The 19,945-nt window shown below is 29.9% G+C and overlaps 1 protein-coding gene across 2 annotated transcripts in view; it reads right to left on the bottom strand.

The window, feature by feature from the left end:
* LOC107627489 overlaps window positions 5,222-19,945 on the bottom strand; it is a 26,138-nt gene continuing 11,414 nt past the window's right edge. Inside the window, exons 6-15 of one of the 2 annotated variants that reach the window (XR_002357674.1) lie at window positions 19,178-19,432; window positions 18,282-18,998; window positions 16,637-17,458; window positions 15,241-15,978; window positions 11,121-11,921; window positions 10,207-10,947; window positions 9,164-9,997; window positions 6,748-6,823; window positions 5,716-5,805; window positions 5,222-5,421 (exon numbers count right to left, since the gene is read on the bottom strand). Coding sequence is in view for 1 of the 2 variants with exons in the window: in XM_021116049.1 (XP_020971708.1) it covers window positions 6,797-6,823; window positions 9,164-9,997; window positions 10,207-10,947; window positions 11,121-11,921; window positions 15,241-15,978; window positions 16,637-17,458; window positions 18,282-18,998; window positions 19,178-19,432 (4,935 nt within the window). In the remaining variant the exon portion in view is untranslated. The remainder of the gene's footprint in view (window positions 5,422-5,715; window positions 5,806-6,747; window positions 6,824-9,163; window positions 9,998-10,206; window positions 10,948-11,120; window positions 11,922-15,240; window positions 15,979-16,636; window positions 17,459-18,281; window positions 18,999-19,177; window positions 19,433-19,945) is intronic. The other variant, XM_021116049.1, reaches the window with a different exon arrangement.

The following is a 19,945-nucleotide window of genomic DNA, read 5'->3' as shown; positions in this document are numbered from 1 at the left end:
ATATATATATATATTGTATATGTGAGTTGTTGATATGGATTATATTATTGTTGGGAATGAATTACTGTGTGGAAGTGACCATATTTATAAAATTAGTGCAATTGGTGTATTGAATAATGTTGGGACTTGGTTTGATGTGGTTGGGTAAGTTTTAAAAAGGATGGAATTGAAGTGTTGTGAAAATTGAGGTTTAGAAATCTTGTGAAATTTTTGTGAAAGGTTAATTTTTGACCGAACTTCGGCGAACTATAACTCGGGTTTCGAATCCCTAATATTTTTCAAACTTGTCTCATATCAACATTGGGTTCATGAAGTTTACACCGTTCGAAGAACGGATGAAAAATATTTTAAAACAAAAAAGTTATGTGCGTCGGAAGTTTAGTATGTAAAAAATTGAAATTCTACAGCATTCAGCATTTTTGCCACTGCATATCTTGCGTACGCGACCACTGCACACGACGTGACCAACCCTTTCGGGTTGGGCATCTCGCGTACGTGAGCAGGGTGCTTGCATACGCAAGCAGAAAAAACACGCCCACGCGTACGCGTGACCCCTGAATTCAACAAAGTGAGTTTTGTGTTTTAAAATGTAATTTTGAACCTCTAAACCTCTATTTTCACTCTTTTAGCCCCTAAACCTCAGTTATATGTTAAGTGGTGAGTAGAAGGTAGGGAGGAGTAGTAACTTGGAGATGAAGAAAGTCCAAGAGGTGGTGAATTATAAATGAGAAGTGTATAAATGTGATATGTATATGATGAATCTGGCCTTGGTGAATGATTTTGAATGATTATGAATGGATATGAATGAATGATTTATAATAAATTTGGAAATGAAATTGTTTTGAGCTTTGACCTGGCAAGGTTCATGGTGGTTTACCACTTGCCCAGTGTCGAGACGTATGTAAGGTTCGTGGTGGTGTACCGTCCACGTGTTTTCAAAAGAGAATGTTATGTGGGTTTCTTGGCGGTGTACCGCCCACATGTTTTTAAAAGTAAATGTTATGTGGGGTTCGTGGTAGTTTACCGCCCACATGTGTGTGTTGTTTTCCAATTGAAGATCTTGCGAGGTTCGTGGTGGTGTACCTCTCGCAATGGTGGGGTTCATGGTGGTGTACCGCCTACCGATTTTTGAGAGGACGATATCCGGGTTAGCTACTGGATGTGTCGAGTTCTGGCAAAGTAACCAACACGTGAGCTCACGGCCAGTAGGAAGGGCATGCATTATATGCATTTGAGTGACTTGTTTGGTTTTGCATTCTTGGGTTTGCGTAATTGATATTCATGCTTAACTGCTATATGTTCTGTTTATTGTAACTGTAAACTACTTGTGTTTTCTTTATATTCATTGTTTGTCTGTGCATTAGTGTTCTTGAAGGATTGGAGAAAAGACGATGAACTTAGGGATTAAGTTAGAAATTGAGATAAAATCTAGAATCCTTAGATACCTCACCCGGTTTATGGTTTTCAATGTTAGTTTAAGTTTGAATTTTTTGTCGAAAGTTCTAGGATTGTCTCTGACTTTTCCAGGACCTTATATGTTAGTTATGTGGGTACTGTTACCATGCTGAGAACCTCTGGTTCTCATCCCATATGTATTTTATGGTTTTCAGATGCAGGACGAGAGGCACCTCGCTTAGGCACTCTGGAAAGTTCTGATGCGAAGGATTCTAGTTTTTTTTGGGTTTCTATTTTGGTTTTTGATATATATATATATATATGTAGATACTTTATATCTCCACTATAAATGTATATTATGTTTTATCCCTCTTAGAGGTTGAATTTGGAGAAACAGGTTCTGTAAGCTGTATTCTTTTATGTATTTATGTTTTATTTTACTCTTATCCTATCCAGTTTACGTTTATTGCTTACGAGAGTGATGCGCTTTGCTATTTAATGCTTTTGATTAACTTTCTTTCAAAAGGCTCCTAGATATAAATTCTTTTTAACTATTATATATATGTTTTATTTTTAGAGGTCATAGCACCTTGCCACCTCTGTTTTACATCCTAGGTGTAAAATTCTGTGTGGTAGAGTGTCACATCTCTCAATAGAATGCAAGATTTCCCGTTGATAAGATAGTAATGTATAATTAATAACACAGGTTCTGGTGTACCCTTTTTCTTTAAGAATTATTCTCCACATATAGGCGTTTTTTCCACACAAGTCTTTGCAAGTCATTTATATTCACGCGCTATCGTTACTACACGTTCTTCTTCTTCTTCTTGTTACTGTACGTTCTTCTTCTTCATTATCATCATCATCAGCACCACCTCTTTCTCCTCCTCCTCCTCCTCTTCCTCCTTTTTTTTATTGGAATTTCTTCTCCTCCTTTATTTTTCTCTTTCTCCTCCATCATTACTTATTTCGTTGTTGAAGATAATGAACAATTCAAATTCAGATTGTCAATTGAATCAGAACGAAATTGATTATTATTTTGAATCCAATCAAGTGGTTGAGATGTGGTTCAATTCAGAAGAAAAAAATATAGCATTAGATGAAACATTTTTTTTGAATTTGCAAGAAATTTAGGTGTAATACGAAGATATTTGGGTGTATTTTTATTCTGATAAGTTTTGCATAATTCAAAACTCTTCCTCTTTCTTCTTCTCATCTTCTGCTGCTTTTTTTCTTATTTAACTTTTTCTTTTTGTTTTACCTTTTCAAGTTTCTTCTTGTTTTACTCTCTTAACAAGAATAAAAACAAAAAAATCAAACAAAGAGGAAGAAGAAACACATAATGCTGCAAAATTACTTGGAAGAGGATGAACTTACATTCATTTAACTAAAAGAAAGAAAGAAATAAGAAAAAAAAGAAGAAGAAAAAAATGCATCATTAGAGGAAACATTTTTCTGTATTTGCAGCAAATTTGGGTGTAACACGAAGATATTTGAGTGTATTTTTATTCTGATAAGTTCTGCATAATTCAAAACTCTTCCTCTTCTTCCTCCTCATCTTCTACTGCTTCTTTTTTTTATCATCATCATCACTATCTTCTTTTTTTTTATCCATCTTTTTTTTTGTTTTATCTTCTCAAGTTTCTTCTTGTTTTACTCTCTTAACAAGAATAAAAACAAAAAAATCAAACAAGAAAGAAGAAGAAACACATAATGTTGCAAAATTATTTGAAAGAGGATGAACTTACATTCATTTAATTAAAAGAAAGAAAGAAATAAGAAAAAAAAAAGAAGAAAAAAAAAAGCAACATTAGAGGAAACATTTTTCTGTATTTGCATCAAATTTGGGTGTAGCATGAAAATATTTGGGTGTATTTTTATATTGATAAGTTCTGCATAATTCAAAACTCTTCCTCTTCCTCATTCTCATCTTCTACTACTTCTTCTTTCTCATCTTCTTATTTCGTTTTCTTATAATTCTTCTTGGGAGAACAAATAAAAAAAAATACATAATGTTGTAAAATCAATAGATAGAGGAGGGGAAAAAACACAGCAACAATAACAATAATAAAAAGAACAACGATGAAGATGAAAACGCGAAGAAGGAATGCGAAGAAAAATGAGGAGGAATGCAAAGAAGAAGGAGAAAGAGCAGGAAGAAGAACGTAGAATACAAACGTTGAAGAAGAATCGTTTATCATTTCACACTATTCAAAGTTGAGGAAGCGCGTGTTTACACGCTCTTTAAATTAAGAGTTGTTTTTATTAGGATTGGGTTGACTTGTATAGACTTGTATGACAAAAAGATTTGTATGTGTAACAAGTCTCTTACTTTAAAGCATATATAAAGTTTAAAGTCTAGAAAAGTCAACGAGAATAGCATACATCTAAATAAAAGTAAAAAACAAAATCTTATGACCTTATACAAATGCAAATCATAAAATCAGCTAAAAAAGAAATTATTTTTTTGAAACATAATTTCAATGATATTGAATATTCTTATGTGATGTACAAATCACAGTGAATGAACTTTGTAACAAAACTATGCAAAGTTTTTCTTAAGAAAAGAAATGTTAATAATAATAAGTTGAGTCAACGCCCCTTCATATCCATGCTAGGTCAAAATATTACAAGTGGTCTGTAATCATGATCTAGAACAATATATTCTAAAGCTGTAGGAATTTGATTAGGTAGAGTGACTGAGCTGATGATACAGAATTGGTACCTATAATTTTTGTGATCATTTAACTATATAGATTGCTCACTGTACCAAGGTTAAGGACTTTAATTTAACTTCAATGTGGAAAACAAATTTCTTACTCCACCTCTTAAAGATAATAACTAGGCACATGAAATAGAAAAACAATTAGCTGTTTAGGTTTTAAGTATAATGCGTATACCTGTTCGATAGTATAGCGTTAAGATCACCTTTAATTTTCACCACTTTCATTGATTTTTCACTTCAACTCCTCTGATATAGTGATAAATGGTGCTATAATGGATGATAATCTTGAGAAAAACCTCCATTTGAAGGCATCTTTTGACAATAAATCATCTCAAAGATGGAAAGTTTCCCATGGCAAAAACTTCCCAAACTAGACAGAGACAACAGGATTAGTTAAGAGAAAATGGGAATGCAGAGGGAGTTGGGAGAGAGAATAAAAATGTGAAAGAAATTATTATGAGTGGGTTGTTAGGACTAAGGGGAGAAACTTTTTTCTCTGTTTTTGCTGGCCCAATATTCAAAAATAGGAAATTTTTCTTTCTTATTTTTTGTTGGCATGGAATGCAAGTGAAAATTTTGCCTTATTTTTGTGGACTTCAAGTGCAAAAATGCATTCTTCTATTTTTGTTTTTTATACCGCAAAAACACAACTAAATACACAAAATAGGCCGAAGAGCCTTGGCTCAGTGGCATTTCACCCCCTCCCCATTACTAAAGGTCTAGAGTTCAAACTCTAGAGGTTGCATTTGTGGAAAAAATTTTAGATGTGCGAAAATACAGTCTCTTATTTTTTTTAACTGTGAAAACATAAAAAAATACACAAAATAGTATATTTTTGTACTCTTGTTTAAATTAGTAAATAATAAATTTTTTATTTAAAAAATAAAGCCAATTTTCAAAATGTTTTTCACTCTTCATAAATCATAATTTAAGATCCGTTAGCATACATATAGACTAATTTAAACTCTTGATCATAGCTTCAATAGTTCAGTTAATCTCTTAGGATAAGTAACAACTAAGAAGTAATTATTTAAGTCCAAAATGTCGAAACTTATGTGTTTCATGCATAACTAAAAACGGAGCACAAACAAAAAAAAGTAATGCATACGATTTTAACATACATATAGCTATGGTTTGGGTTTTCTAATAGTTGTAAAATCTTCAATTGATTACAATTACTCGATAATTTTTGCACTTTTTTAATTATTCAAAGAAGATGCTAGTGTAGGAGAAAACTCTGATAATGAGTATCTGTGAGACTGAGACAGAAGCCTTTTCACTAGAGTAACATGTCGCTTTATCTGTGAAACAAATAAATAAATTGGTAAATAAAAGTCCATGTAGGATTTGTGATAAAAAAATTATTTATTTAGTTTTGGTAAAAAGATATGCTTGAATTAACCTTAAAAAGTTGTTATATTTATTCAATTCTTAGGTGTTTATAATTTGATATTCATATTCTTATAAAAATAAGGTAATATCATGAATTTATTATTCACTAATTTTCAGATGTTTAATACTTAATATTGTGTATTAAGAGTAGAGTTGTAACTAAGTCTCTAATTCCAATATTTCAAAATTTGAAACTGCAGTACTGTTTGGTGGTCTTCATGGAAACATCAAGCCAATGCAAGGAGTGACACATAGATAGATTGATGCTGAATTGCTGATTGGATATCGAGGGTCTAAGGGAGAGAGAGCATTAGTAGGCACATAAAAAAAGATAACAATACTAAACAATAGATTTAGTATTTTCATGTATTATTAATTAACAAACACTATATTAATTATGACTTTTTTTTTTACAGTCAGCAAGTATCTAAAAAAGTGTTTAATATTCTTATTAATCGGTATATACTTGATTTAATAATTGCAAGAGAAAAAAAATTCAAAAGTATTTTTGATAGCTATAAATCATAAAAGAAATTTTTTTTTGACAATACTTTTATCAACATTCAACAATGATTTTTTCTTCAATAGTTACCAGATATTGATAAAAAAGTATTATTGTCAAGAACTTTTTTTTACCACTATTTGACCATAAACAAATTTGAGTACCTTTTAAAAATGTAATGACCATCGAAAGTAATCTACTTTGTTTTTTTTAACAACTTTGTGTATGTCTCCTTACGTATAAAACTATAAATGAATATAGCCAACAATAATACCTATCAGATAATAATAGAGAGACTTCCATAATACTCCTAAATGTTATGATGGCTACTCTTGTATATCCAGTAAAGTATTAAATATATTTGTAAGTTGTGCTGTCTAGATATAGCTTTCGATTCTACTTATAAAATTAAAGGGTGAGAAAAAAAATCCATTACAAATAACCAAGTATTTGAAAACCAAATGCTGTATATTTAAAAGAATTTACTAATAATGAACTGGAAAATTCTCAATAAATTGTGCAATTCATCAACTGGATAAACAATAAAAATTATGAACAATGTGAATAATAGATTATATTTTAAGTTAATTAAATATAAATAAATTTAATTAATTTAAAATTTAAATTTTAAAATTAAAATTAACTTTTTTTTAATCTATTATTTAAATTATTCAAAACATACATTCTTCTCCTTACTTTTTCTAAGTTGTGATTCAAAGAAAGAAAGACTTACACCCATGCATATCGCGTGCAAATAGAGTAGGCTGACTTTTCGAATGACCTTAATCCTCATTAAATTGTGAGACTTCCTGTTCACAAAAAATAATAAAATCAAAATATATGCTCTTAATATGTAACTCTATCGCTGATTTTTATCGGTTTAACTACCGTTTTTTATTTAAAGCATATACGAACTTATTAAATAAGAGAATACTAAATGAAAGATGTATACCAAAAGAAAAATCAAACTAGTTTAACTGTATTAAATTTAAATATGTATATTATACACAGTAGCGGAAGTAGCTAGACTAATTATTTAGGAAATGTCATAATTCGAATGGTCAAATAATTTTTTAAGTGTATGATTAGTTTGCTTAATTGTGCAGAAAATTAATATAAAATAAAATAACCCAACAACAAACTTGAGGCTTATATACACTCATATCTCATAGGAATATTTATTACTTACACTAACAATTTTCTATCACAAACAAAAGCAAACATCAAGCCAAAATAAGCAAGAAGAAAAAAATCATGGCTAGCTTAAAAACAAGTTTAAAGTCCAATTAATGATCCAAGTCCATTCACTTATTTAAAGGGGTGCTAACTAAAAAATGCAACTCTATTTGCATCTAAATCTAAACATAAGCTATTGAACCAAATTCTCTTTTCTCTCTTTTCTCTCACCCACGTAAAATTCAAAAAGAAAGCAAGAAAGAAAAAATCTAATTAGGGTTCAAAAATAAAAAAGTGGGGTTACCATTTTCAAGCTAAAAAGAAGAAAGTCAAAAAAGCTAAAATTCTAAAGCAAATATCACATCTAAAGGCTACATCAGAAAAATCTTTCCTTATTTGAGTTTAAGTGAAGATTGTTGAAGAAATTCTCCTTTAGTATGCAAAGGATAAGAAAAAAAAAATTAGTTTTTCATTTTGAGTTCAATGAGAGAAAACCTGAATGAGAGAGAAAAAAGAAATCTCACAAATAGAGTTTGAAATCTTAGAAGTATTGCACCTACACTAAGGGAAGCACTCCACCAAGATGAAGAACAATATTTTAAGTTCAGAAATTGGGTTTAGCACATAGAGTTAAGGTTGTGAATCATCATTTTCTTCATTATTTACTATTTGTATTTCTTTTTCAATGTGATATCTTTTTTTGTATTCATTCAGAAGTTAAAAGGCAAGAAAGAGAGGCATTGAGAAAAAACAAATTGAGAGAAAAGGTTGAGAGAAATACTTGGAGAGAAAAGCCAAAAGTGATTTTAGATTTCTTTTAGTTATATTTTTGTTTTGTGTCATGTACCTAAAAAATATCCCTTACTAAGTTGGATAAGCACTTAATGTGTTGAGTCTAGGTAGTTACAAAGGTAAGTCAAGTTTATGTTAAAACTTGTGTATTTCAGATAGGATTATGTTGAGTCCTAGGAAATTGGTGTTTGTAATATTTGAAAAGATAGTGAAATTTTCACTAACGTTGTGGTGGAAACTAGATATAGGTTGCATTGCATTAGGCAACTGAACTAGAATATATTGCTGTATCTTCTTCTTCTATTCTTTTTCTATTCTGTATTTCACAATTTATAAGACAAAATGAATTTATCTCCTGCATAATCATATATGCAGACCAAACAGAAGCTAAGTTAAAAATTTTAGTTTGAGACTTTATTAATCAAATTTTAAAAAAGGTCATAGATTTAACCCCTTTCAAGGTCATCAAAAATCTTCAATTTTTTTTAATACAATACAAAGATATTTGAACTTTTTTTTTATGGACTTACACTAAATTATTAATGAATTGTATTTATAATTTGAAAAAAAAAACTAATTTTTATTTCCTAAAAAAAGAGCTGTGTAATATAATTTAGGGACTATCTTTATAAAAAATAATTTTTTATTAACAAAAATTATAATTGGCTTCGCCCCTGATTATACAGTTAGAACAAAAGAATGAGAATTTTACAAAATTTCGATGACATTATCTATGCGATTAACAAATTACAATTAATGAATTTTGTAATCAAGACTATGCTCCATATATTATTAATCATCAACCAGATCAGTAGCCGGAAATAGATTTTCTCTAATTTTTTTAACACTTAAAGAAATGAAATGTAATTTCTCACCATTAACCTTATAAGTGAGACCAAAATTAAATATAAAAGAAAGAACAATGAAAGGTAAAAAATCACAATTGACACTATTCAATTTTTTTTTTCATTGGAAAGAATCTACTCCCATCGTAGCCTTCTTCCTATTTATCACTTAATTAATGTAAAGCAAAAGAAATAAAATAAAAATTTAAGGGTCGGTATAGAATTGGCATATTTTATCATCCATTAACTACATATCACACACTTGCCAACAATTTTTAAAATTTATAACCAAAGATAAATAAATTTAATGGTATAGCTTTAGAATTTATTGCATACCTGATTATCTTTGAATAATTGTTCAATAGTAGTATTAAGATCACCTTTCCATCGTTTTCTTTTATTTTCCACTTCAACTCCCCTCAAAATTGGTGCTACAATGGATCCTGGTGAGAAAATCCCCATTTGAGGGCATCCTTTGACAATGAACTGAGTCAAAGATGGGAATACGAGTGTATGTTTCCCATAGCAAAAACTTCTCAAACTAATCAGAGCAAAGAGTTCTAAGTATTGCAAGTTCTCAAATATGATATCTTCCTCTGCTTCTTCTTCTTCATCATCAACATTCACAACATCCTTTATCATCTCACAATTTTTTATTGTCAGCATTTCTAGTTGCATTAGCCTTTTAGCAAGCAAGGATGTTATCAAATGAGTCATCCCTTTGCAGTTTTCAACATGCAACTCTTTCAAACTTTGGAATAACACTGAAGATGACACCACGCTTACCATATTAGGACAAGTGTGAACAGTTAAAATCTCAAGATTTTGAGGGACAGGTTGATCAGATAGAGATTCTTCGTGCCAAATATGTTTGAGATGTTCCATTTCAAAAAGCACCAATGACGTCACTTGCTGAGCAATTCTTGTACTGCAATGAGCAGTTCCTTCAACGGGAAACAATGTTTGCATAGAACTTTGTCTTACTTGAAGACCCACTACATTGGGAAATATTTCAGGTAAATCATTCCAACAAGTAAGTTGTGTGTCACAAAGGCATTGCATGCGAAGAACCTTCACTTTTGGAAATTTAGCTTCTTCCATGTGGCCATTGATTATCATCAATGCATCCTTGCCATTTAGTGCCAATTCTTCCAATAAGTTGCGGCTTAGCTGAAATACCAAACATCCAAAGCCAAAAAAAAAAAAAAATCATATTTAAAGTAAAAAATTCAGTTAAAAAAAAATCATTTATTGTCCTAGTCTTTTTTTTAAGTATAGTTCTTTTGTTTTATTTGGTTTTAATTAATGCAGATGAAACGTACATACAAAATAACATAATAAAACATAGTATCTACAATGTAACTAAGACGAGACATTACCTTTTCAATAGAAAAGAGTGCTTGAGGAATAAGCGCATCATGAATTTCTTCTATCTGATGAGGCTGTTGGAGAACTGAATGGTTGAAAGTAAACATTTGTAGCGCCTCACAGCGATATACATTTAATGTCTTTAATGAAGGGCACTCTAAAGTAAATCTTCCCATATAGAAACTCTTGAGTTTTTCCAGTTGAAAAAATTTCAAGTAACTCAAGTGAGGAAAGGTAAAGTTGATTTCAGTTGATTCTTTCTCCACTGAAACAATTTCTTCAACTCCACAAGACTCTATATTCAACTTTTCAATATATGGGAGATCAAGGCATACTGAGAGTGGAAATAAATACAAGAGACTTTTGCACTCAACAACATCCACTGTGCACAAGTTTTCAAAACTCACAATTTCGCAAGGGTCTGCATTCCATATGTGCCTTAACTTCAGTAAGCTAGACAAGCTTAATTTTTTCAATTTGCTAGCTTGTTTCACCATTGCTCCATTAGACTTCATTTCTTTCACATCAAACAGTGTTACTAATGAATCACAATTCCTTACTTCCAGTTCTTCTAATTCATGAAGAACTTGTAATGTGTTTGACGTAAAAAGAACAGTTGATAAAAAGTCACATTTTTGCACCACTAGAGATTTTAAATTGCTAAATAAATTATGATATTCTTTGACATACCAAAAATCTCTCAACTCTGGATAATCAGACAGGGTCAAATGTTTGGATATACAAAATGATACCTGTTCAATAAAATTTAAATATCAGCAGATAGAAAATTAAAAAGAAAAAACATAGTTACAAGAAAAAGTATTGTCAAACAACTTTTAAGCATGTATGTGTGTGGATTTTGTTGCTATAATTTCTCCTTATCATTGTCAATGATAGATATAGCAGAAATTTAATTAAGACAAACCTTATCCTCAAACATTTTGTTTATTGTTCCATTCAAATCTTCTATTTGAACTTTTTGAAGATTTGGTGTGCTTGTGTCTCCTATAGAGAAAACTTCCATTCGATGGCATCCTTCCACAAATACATTCTCCAACAGCGGAAATAGAAGGGAGCATTTGCATGAGCAAAACCTACGCAACCTTGGTAAAGACACAAGTTCTAGTGTCTCTAAGCTGGAGAATGCAATTTCTTTGTCTTCCTCATTTTCATTTGCATTCACTATATCTTGTAGTAAATTGCATGATTCAATTTTCATTGTTGTGAGCTTGACAAGACTCTTTGCTGTTGAGCATGTTATCAAATTGATCATTCCATTGCAGTTTACTACCTCCAAATGTGTCAAGCAAGTAAAGGTAACAGAGGAAGGCACCAAGTTTACCAAAGTAGAACACTGAGCAACATCTATCTGTTCAAGATGTTGGAGAACAGGGTCAATTTCAAATCCTTCTTTACATATATGACCAAGGTCATGTAGCTCATTTAGAGTAAGGTTCCTTAGCCGTGTGCTAATTGTGACTTGTCCCTCCTCACTAGCAATGCTTTGATCATGAAATATTTCTACAAAAGAACTCCATTCTACAATTAGTGTCTCCAAATTCTGCGTATTTTCCAAAAACCAATATGGGAATGTGGTGCCTTCTGTTTCAAATTGGATCACCCTAAGAAGTTCAAGTTTGTCGTATTGGTGTTGTGAATACATGCTTTGCAATATAACCTCAACATCATTATTGTTCACTGCCAAAGTATACAAGTTTGGAAGTACCTGTTAAACAAAAAAGCAATACAAGTTATCACCCAAATATGATTAGAAATATATAGAAGAGAAAGTTTAGGGAAGAGAAAGTTTAAGGGCTAGCACTTTTATTAAAATTTGGAACTTGCTGATCCCTTAATACTCTACTTAAAGAAATCTATATTCCATTAATTATCTTGCGAATATAAATTTAAACAACAAAAAATAAAAACATCTCTAATTATCTAACATGAAATAGTATAATTTGACCATTTAATTTTCTCACTTAGGTATATTTATCTTTTTCACACTATTTCACTATTATCATATACAATGCTTCTATATGCATCAATGCAAAAAACAAAAAAAAATGTCATATTTCAATAATATACTATACATATGACAAAATAATTTCGGATTTTCGGTATTAGAAATTGTAAACCATAAAAACTACAAATTACATAAAATATTCTTAAAAAAGACGTGTCACGTGTGTAAAGGTAAGCAAAAATAATACCGAATAATAAATGACATTTAATTATTTGACACGAATGCATTTCAATGGATTACATGTAACTAAATCTATAATAATGAATATTTGAATTTATTTTGATGTATTTATCGTGTAAATCATTTTACAGAATCCTTTAATAATATATTTTCTTGTGGATGATTATTCCCCTAATAGTTATAAAAACTAACAAGTAATTGTCTAATGTAAATGTAAAACTCGTTTATACTAATGATACATTGAAATTACATTCTTAATGTATTTCGTATAATTTCTTTTATTGCATAAAGCTATTTATGTTGAGCATTAGCTTTAAGGCCCAACTTTTTATATATTATAAAACTTTTTTTTAATTATATAAAGATAAAATATCACTGATGTTTTATAAAAAAAAATTAAAAATCCATAACCGTATATAACACATAGTAGGGGTATTTCTGGAGAATTCAGAATTCACTCCTAGTAGCACAACACAGAAAGAAAAAAGGGGTAGTTTTAATGGGATATTAGGAAAGAGAGAACAAAAAGTCAGATATGAAACATTACATGCTCACCAAATAAAAGATGTAAAAAATGATTACTAGAATTCGAGTTAAACCATTTTATTTTCTTTAATGTTACATAACATTTACATTACTATGCATAATTAGATTTTTAATTATTTTTAGTTTCTACCATACCTAATAATATATTTGTACATTTTTATACACATGTTATTCGAATTAATGTATAGATTAATGGTTAAATTATTTTGTTAGACTTTATAAATTTATTGAATTTGTAATTAACTCCTTATACTTTAAAAGTTTTAATTTTAATTGGTTTCTATACCAATTTTTAAATTTGTAATTAGGTCTTTACTATTCTAAAAATATTTAACTTCCAGATTATGCTGAGACATATTTATTAATATAATGTGAAATGTTTAAAAATATTTTTTTGTAACGTTTATTATTAATAAGAAACTAATTACACACCAACAGGAGTTGATCCACGTCACAAGTGACTTGGATTCGCTTAAGCATCGGAATGAAGCCCCGAATATCGAGCGAGGAACCCAAAAAGAAAATAAAAATCTAATTACAAATTTAAAATTAATCTAAAAACCTAATTAAAAACCATAGTTGTAAAAATCGGACCGGACCGACCGGTTCGACCGTAAAACCGGCGAACCGGACCTTATATTGGTCCGGTTTAGTATTCTAATCGCTTAAGAAAATGAACCGGTCAAAATCGGTACGAACCGATCAAATCGGTCAAAACTGACACGGTTCAGAATCGAACCGGTCCGGTCAACAACGTGGTCAATGGTCAACTTGCGTGCCGATGACGTCATGCTGACGTTAGCATGCAGGTGTGAAATTAGAAAAAATGCATTGCAAACAATAGGAGTCGAACTTAGCTCTTCTGGAATGAAGACCAAGTTAACAACCACTAGACTAACCCATTTCTTTGGCGTTTTAAATGCTTTTTAAAATATATATATCAATTCTTTCTAACTAATACATATATATATATATATATATATATATATATAAACATGGAAATACTTAACTCATTTTTTAATTGAAGTACAAATTAATTAATTTTAAAATAAAAAATGATAATGAATAAAAAAATAAAATAAAAATTACCTATTCTGAAAAAAAAACATTTATATAATTATTTAATTATATAAAAATATTTAGACTTTGAAATTATTCTTTGGATATAATTCATAGATTGTTATTCTTATTGTATCTAATTAAGATACTATATAGTAGTATGAACTAATTATATGTTTATATTTGTATTAGTTATTTATAAAATTTGACTTAACTGTTTTTAAAATGTTAGTAAAAATATGTATTTCAAATTTTAATTTTAAGTTTTAGACTATTTTATATTTTTTATTTATGTGAGAGCAGTTTTACCGGTTGAACCAGTAATTTATCGGTTGAACCAATAAACCAGTAAATCAGTAACCTGATCGGTTCGATTACCGGTTCGGTTTTGACAACTATGTTAAAAACTATTAAAGTATAGAAACCTAATTATAAATATGAAAAAAATATAAAGACTAACAAATTAATTTAGCCTAAAATAACTTAGGAAATTTAGATTTTATCTTCATGGACTTGGTAACAAAAGCTATTTAGCATGTATAGAGTGTGCTAGATAAAAATAAAAATAAAAGATATTCCCAATCATCAATTTGAAAATATTGTTCTATAAACGAGAAAAGAGTAAAGTATCGTTTTTGTCCCAATGTTTGGAGTAAGTCCTATTTGTATCCTTAACGTTTAAATCGTCCTATTTGTATCCTTAACATTTACAAAAGTGATTCAATGTTATCCTACTATTAATTATACTAACAAATCAGATTATATTTTTCAATTATTCTCACTTAGATGTATTCATTCTCAATTAGGTCTCATTTGGATGTGGTCGATTTTAATATTATACCCACTATTTATGTTTAGATTCAATTATGTCTTTAGAAAAGTGAATTATGTAAATGTTGTAGGAATTAGTTTCAACATTTGATGAGCTATTTTTCGGAGTAGATCATCGATTCTATCCAAATATTTATATTCTAACTTCAAAAAGAGGTTTTTAAAACTCAAACTAAAGCGCTCATGATGTGTAATTGACGACAGGATAACATTAAATCACTTTTACAAACTTTAGGGATACAGATAGGACGATTTAAACGTTAGGAGCACAAATAGGATTTACCCCAAACATTGGAACAAAAACGATACTTTACTCTTTTTAAAAAAATTAATACTGATTTTAAGAAAAAAATTTCAACATGTAAAAAAACAGAATCTAAGATGAAATATTAACTGTCCATACCTCTTCAACTGGGAAAAGAGGTTGATGCATTGGGATAGAAATTTTATCATCCGAAGCTCGCTCTTGGCAACTGAGATATGTTGTCTGAAATAGCGTCAATTTTGGACAGTTGACCACAAACAAATCTATCAAAGATTTACATTGAATAGAATAGATGCTAGAAAAGAATGTCCTCAGTTTAAGCAACTTTTGTAGCCACAAGGTCCTTAAATGAGGAAACACAAATTTAATCATCTCCCTTGTCTGTCTTTTATTATCAACTATCTCCTCAATCCCACATCTTGATACTACAAGGCCTTCAAGTTGGGCCATATCAATAGCTACAGAGAGTGGAAAGAGACTTTTTAAGCTTGGACAATCCATAACAGAGACTTGACATAGATTCTGAAAGCTCAAAGTTGTGTTGGGATCTTCCTTCCAAATATGCTTCAAATTTGGAAGACTGCAAAGAATTAACTTTTTCAAAAGAGAACATTTCTTTACCACAATTTCTTCCGCAAATGTTTCTTTCACAATATCAAACACAGCCATTAAAGAATTACAGTCTCTTACATCTAGTTCTTCCAAATTCACAAGCGCATCTATTAAATTTGGATAAAAGAGCACATCGGTTAAAAACTCACAATTGTGAACCACTAACTTCTTCAAATTGTTGAATATATTGCTCCGAAGTTGACCATACCATAACTCTTTTAGCTCAGGATATTTTGATAGATTTAAATCCTTGAAACTACGTACCTGTGTACATTCAGTAGAGTTTGTAAATTTATAATTGTGTAAGCAAACACTACTTGTATTTGATGATACTATTCTCTTTTTTTAATTATTAAGCTATATTTTTTAAAAAGAATATCAAATAGAAAATACAAACACACGACATGCCACACTAAGAATGCAAATTCAAAATGGCCAAACTATTATGTATTTTCAAGTTTAATCAAGTTATACTTTTGACCTTTTGTTTAGATGGTTGGAAATGACGAGAACAAGAACATAAATAATGACCATTATTCTTATTCTTATTTATATAATTTCAATATGTTCATGTAAAAAAATGTGAGCATCGAATACATCATCTTCTAATAATTTATATCATTAAAAAATAAATTTTTAATATTCGTGTAAAAGAGAAAAAAAGGTCCCCTTTAAAATTCAATGTTAATATATTTTTTTTCCAGACATGTTAATGCGATTTAGAACAAGGATTTATGCCCCTGACTTTATTCTGTCTTTTTTCCCTTTCATTTTGGCAAAAAATGGGGTAAATAATATAATAGGTAGCCTTCAGTTCTGGTTTCTTATTTAAAGCCACAGATATTATACAACAAACTTAGCCATTTTGCATCCAATCTAGAAAAAGAAGCAAATTAAATTCAATTAGTAAAATAAAGCATACCTTATCTTCAAACATGTTTTTTATGGTGCCATTCAAATTTCCTTTCCAAGAAAATTCTTTACTATTCTCTGATGTTTGTACTTTTTGAAGCATTGGTGTGCTTGTCGTGTTCCCCTCAGAGAAGTACATCATGCGAGCACATTCTCTAACTAGTACCTCATGCAACAATGGGAACCTTAGAAAGCACTTTTGCGAGCAAAACCTACCGAGTCCTGGTAAACAATCCAACACCAAAGTTTCCAAACAGAAAAATATGATGTCATTTGTCATCTCTTCACCCTCTTTGGATATTATTTCCTCAAGTGAATCACATTGTATTACCTTCATTACTATGAGCTGGGTTAGACTTCTTGCTGTAGGAGGTGAAAGTAAGTTTATCATACTATTACAATTTACTACCTCAAGATAGGTCAAATAGCAAAAGCTAACAGAGGAAGGAACCAGGTTTTTCAAACTTGAACATCCATCAACACATAACGATTCAAGAAGCTCAAGAACTGGGTCAATTTGCAGTCCTTCTTCACATATATGTTGAAGATTTGGTAATTGATGCAGTGTTAACCGTTGGAGTTTTGCACAATTCTTTTTCTCTCCAAGTCTTTTATCTTGAAATATCTTCTTAAAGGAACTCCACTCAACGCCTAGCGATTTCAAACTGCATATATTCTGCAAAACCTGATTGGGAAAAGTAGAACCTTCGTCCTCATACATACACAGACTAAGAGATGATATTTTGTTGAAGAAAGGACCTATATTTTGGGATTGAAATATCTTGCTAGCATCCTTTTCGTCTATTCTCAAGTGTTCCAAATTAGGAATTACCTTGAACATATACAAAACAGAATTTACATTTACAATAAGATACTATTTTCAATGGGAAATAGATCCTCTCCTTTTTTTTAACACTTCAGAGAATAAAGTATGATCTTTCACCTTTAATTTTATAAGTGGGACTAAAATTAAATAGGAGAGAGAAAACAATGAAGGGTGAAATCCTACACTGGACACCATCCAATTTTTTTTCAATGGAAAGGATCCACTCCCTTTTCGATGTCCTTCAAAAAAATAATAAAGAAAGCAAATCTAGCGTTTATTAATTCGTAGTAATTAGTAATCTTAAAATGTTAGTCTGTCTCGTAATTTGTAAAAAAGAATAGACAACATTAAAAAAAAAAAACGAAAGAAGAGAATAAAGAGCACAAATCTACTGTGTTTATTCACATCGTAGACTTCAAATTTGCTACTATAATTTCCATTTCGTTTCTAGAATTCTTTTTTTTTTAAAGCAATTTCGTTTTTAAAATTTGGAATTGTGCCAAAATACTTTATTTCCTCAATTCTATACCAATAATTACCAACGAACTATTCAAATAATTAATTGCATATATAAAGAATTTAATTTCGAACATTTTTCTTGTAACATTTTGTAACTTAACTTTCGTACATATATACCAATGCTTGAGAATGCTATTTTGGAAAGGAGAAAAATTATGTGTTCTTAGACATAACGGTACCAATGCAATTTTTCAATGTACAATGTAATAATGAATCTTTAAAAAAAATTATAAATTAAAAACAGAACCATGTTTATATGCATTGGACTTTCATGCAAATTGATATATGTAGTAATATAAAAAAAGTATACCTGTTCAGCTACCAACTGTTGCTCCGTTGAAACAATGTATGCTTGATCAGGAAGCTTTTGATGGCCACTTGTAGAAAGGGTTCTGTACAAATTTAATTTCACACATAGTGTAACATCTAATTTTCTCAAAGATGGACATGTTAATGTGTGATTTCCTGCATAGAACCCTTTGAGATTATATAACCTCCAAAGCAACAAAGTGTTTAAATGGTTAAACTCAAAGGAAGTAGTTGAGACCGTCGGTTCATCCTTCAATGCAACAATTTGCTTCATGTTTCCACACCATTTAATTGAAAGTTCTTTAAGATGCGAGCAACTTGTGGCTACTGAACATGGAAATACAAATTCCAAGTTTTCGCAGTTCTCTACATATATTTCCTCTAGATTGCAAAAGCAAAGAGCTCCTTCAAGATCCTTGCTCCATATTTGTTTTAGCTTTGGCAATTTTTTTAGAGTAATTTTTTTAAGTTGTGTTCGTTCTGTATTACAATTTTCATCAGAACTCAGTTGAAATATCTCTTCTACTGAAACACAATCGATTACCATTAATGCCTCTAGATCATTATATGCTTTCTGCATCGAAGAAGGAAAAATTACTCTAATTTTCTCACAATTGTTGACTTGTAATGTCTTCACTTTAGAAAATTCTTTGTACCATATCTTCTTCAAACTCTTCATGTCCTTTAAGATAATTGTTTGCAATTTGGAGAATCGAACCTATCATTCAAAAATTTAAAAACCATACATAACTTCTATCATTATACTATTAACAAAGAATAAGCAATAACAGAAGTTACCAGTGAAAAAATATACGATGTCTATTTGATACATAGTATTGGAACAAAAGTCCTATTCTTTTTTTTTCCAAAACAATAGTTACCATTTAGTTATCATACCTCTTCTAGCGTGATAATATTGTTGTCCCTGTCTACCGGATCTATTATCTCCTCCATTAGATGGCATTCACTTATTTCAAGCTTTATGAGGTTGGAAAAACTCTCCACCATAGTAGATGAGAACAAATACTTTGGACCATCACAATTTTCAACAATCAAATTTCTCAATTTGTAAAAAGAGTGTCGATTATCCTTCCAAATTTTGCTCAAATTGAGTGAGCTCAACTTCAAAGTGTCCAAATTAGGAAATGCAACCTACGTGAAATATAAAAATGTTAACAAAAGCTTAAAGAAAGATTATAAAAACCTTAGCATTCAATGCTATTTCAAAATTTGTAGGGGTTATGTAATAAACTAACAATTGAAAAGAAATGCAACAAAATAAAATTAATAAAAGTAGCTAAGAAATAACTAAAACAAGTAAATGAAATGTCATAAAAACAAAAAAAAATCGCATACCTACGGTACAAGGAAAATGAGAATTTTCTATGATCATTTAAAATATGATTTTAGTACCCATAAAAAGTACTTAGTAGTATTCATGACGATCAATAATTATTTACTATAATTTTAAAAAATGTTTTAAGCTATTCTCTCACACACACATAAGTGAAATGCATTTTCAATTTTATTGAATTGAATACATAGTTATTATAAATTTGGTTCATGATTGATGATTGTATATTTTCTTGACATTAAAATTAACTTAATATGCTATATAGAAATATAATAAAAAAATATTAACAAAAAAAATTATATTTTTATCTT

This window comes from Arachis ipaensis, chromosome B02 (genome assembly GCF_000816755.2).
Source record: "Arachis ipaensis cultivar K30076 chromosome B02, Araip1.1, whole genome shotgun sequence".
In the NCBI taxonomy this organism is placed as follows: Eukaryota; Viridiplantae; Streptophyta; class Magnoliopsida; order Fabales; family Fabaceae; genus Arachis; species Arachis ipaensis.
Note: the sequence above shows the minus strand (reverse complement) of the source record. Positions and strands in the feature narration are given on the sequence as shown.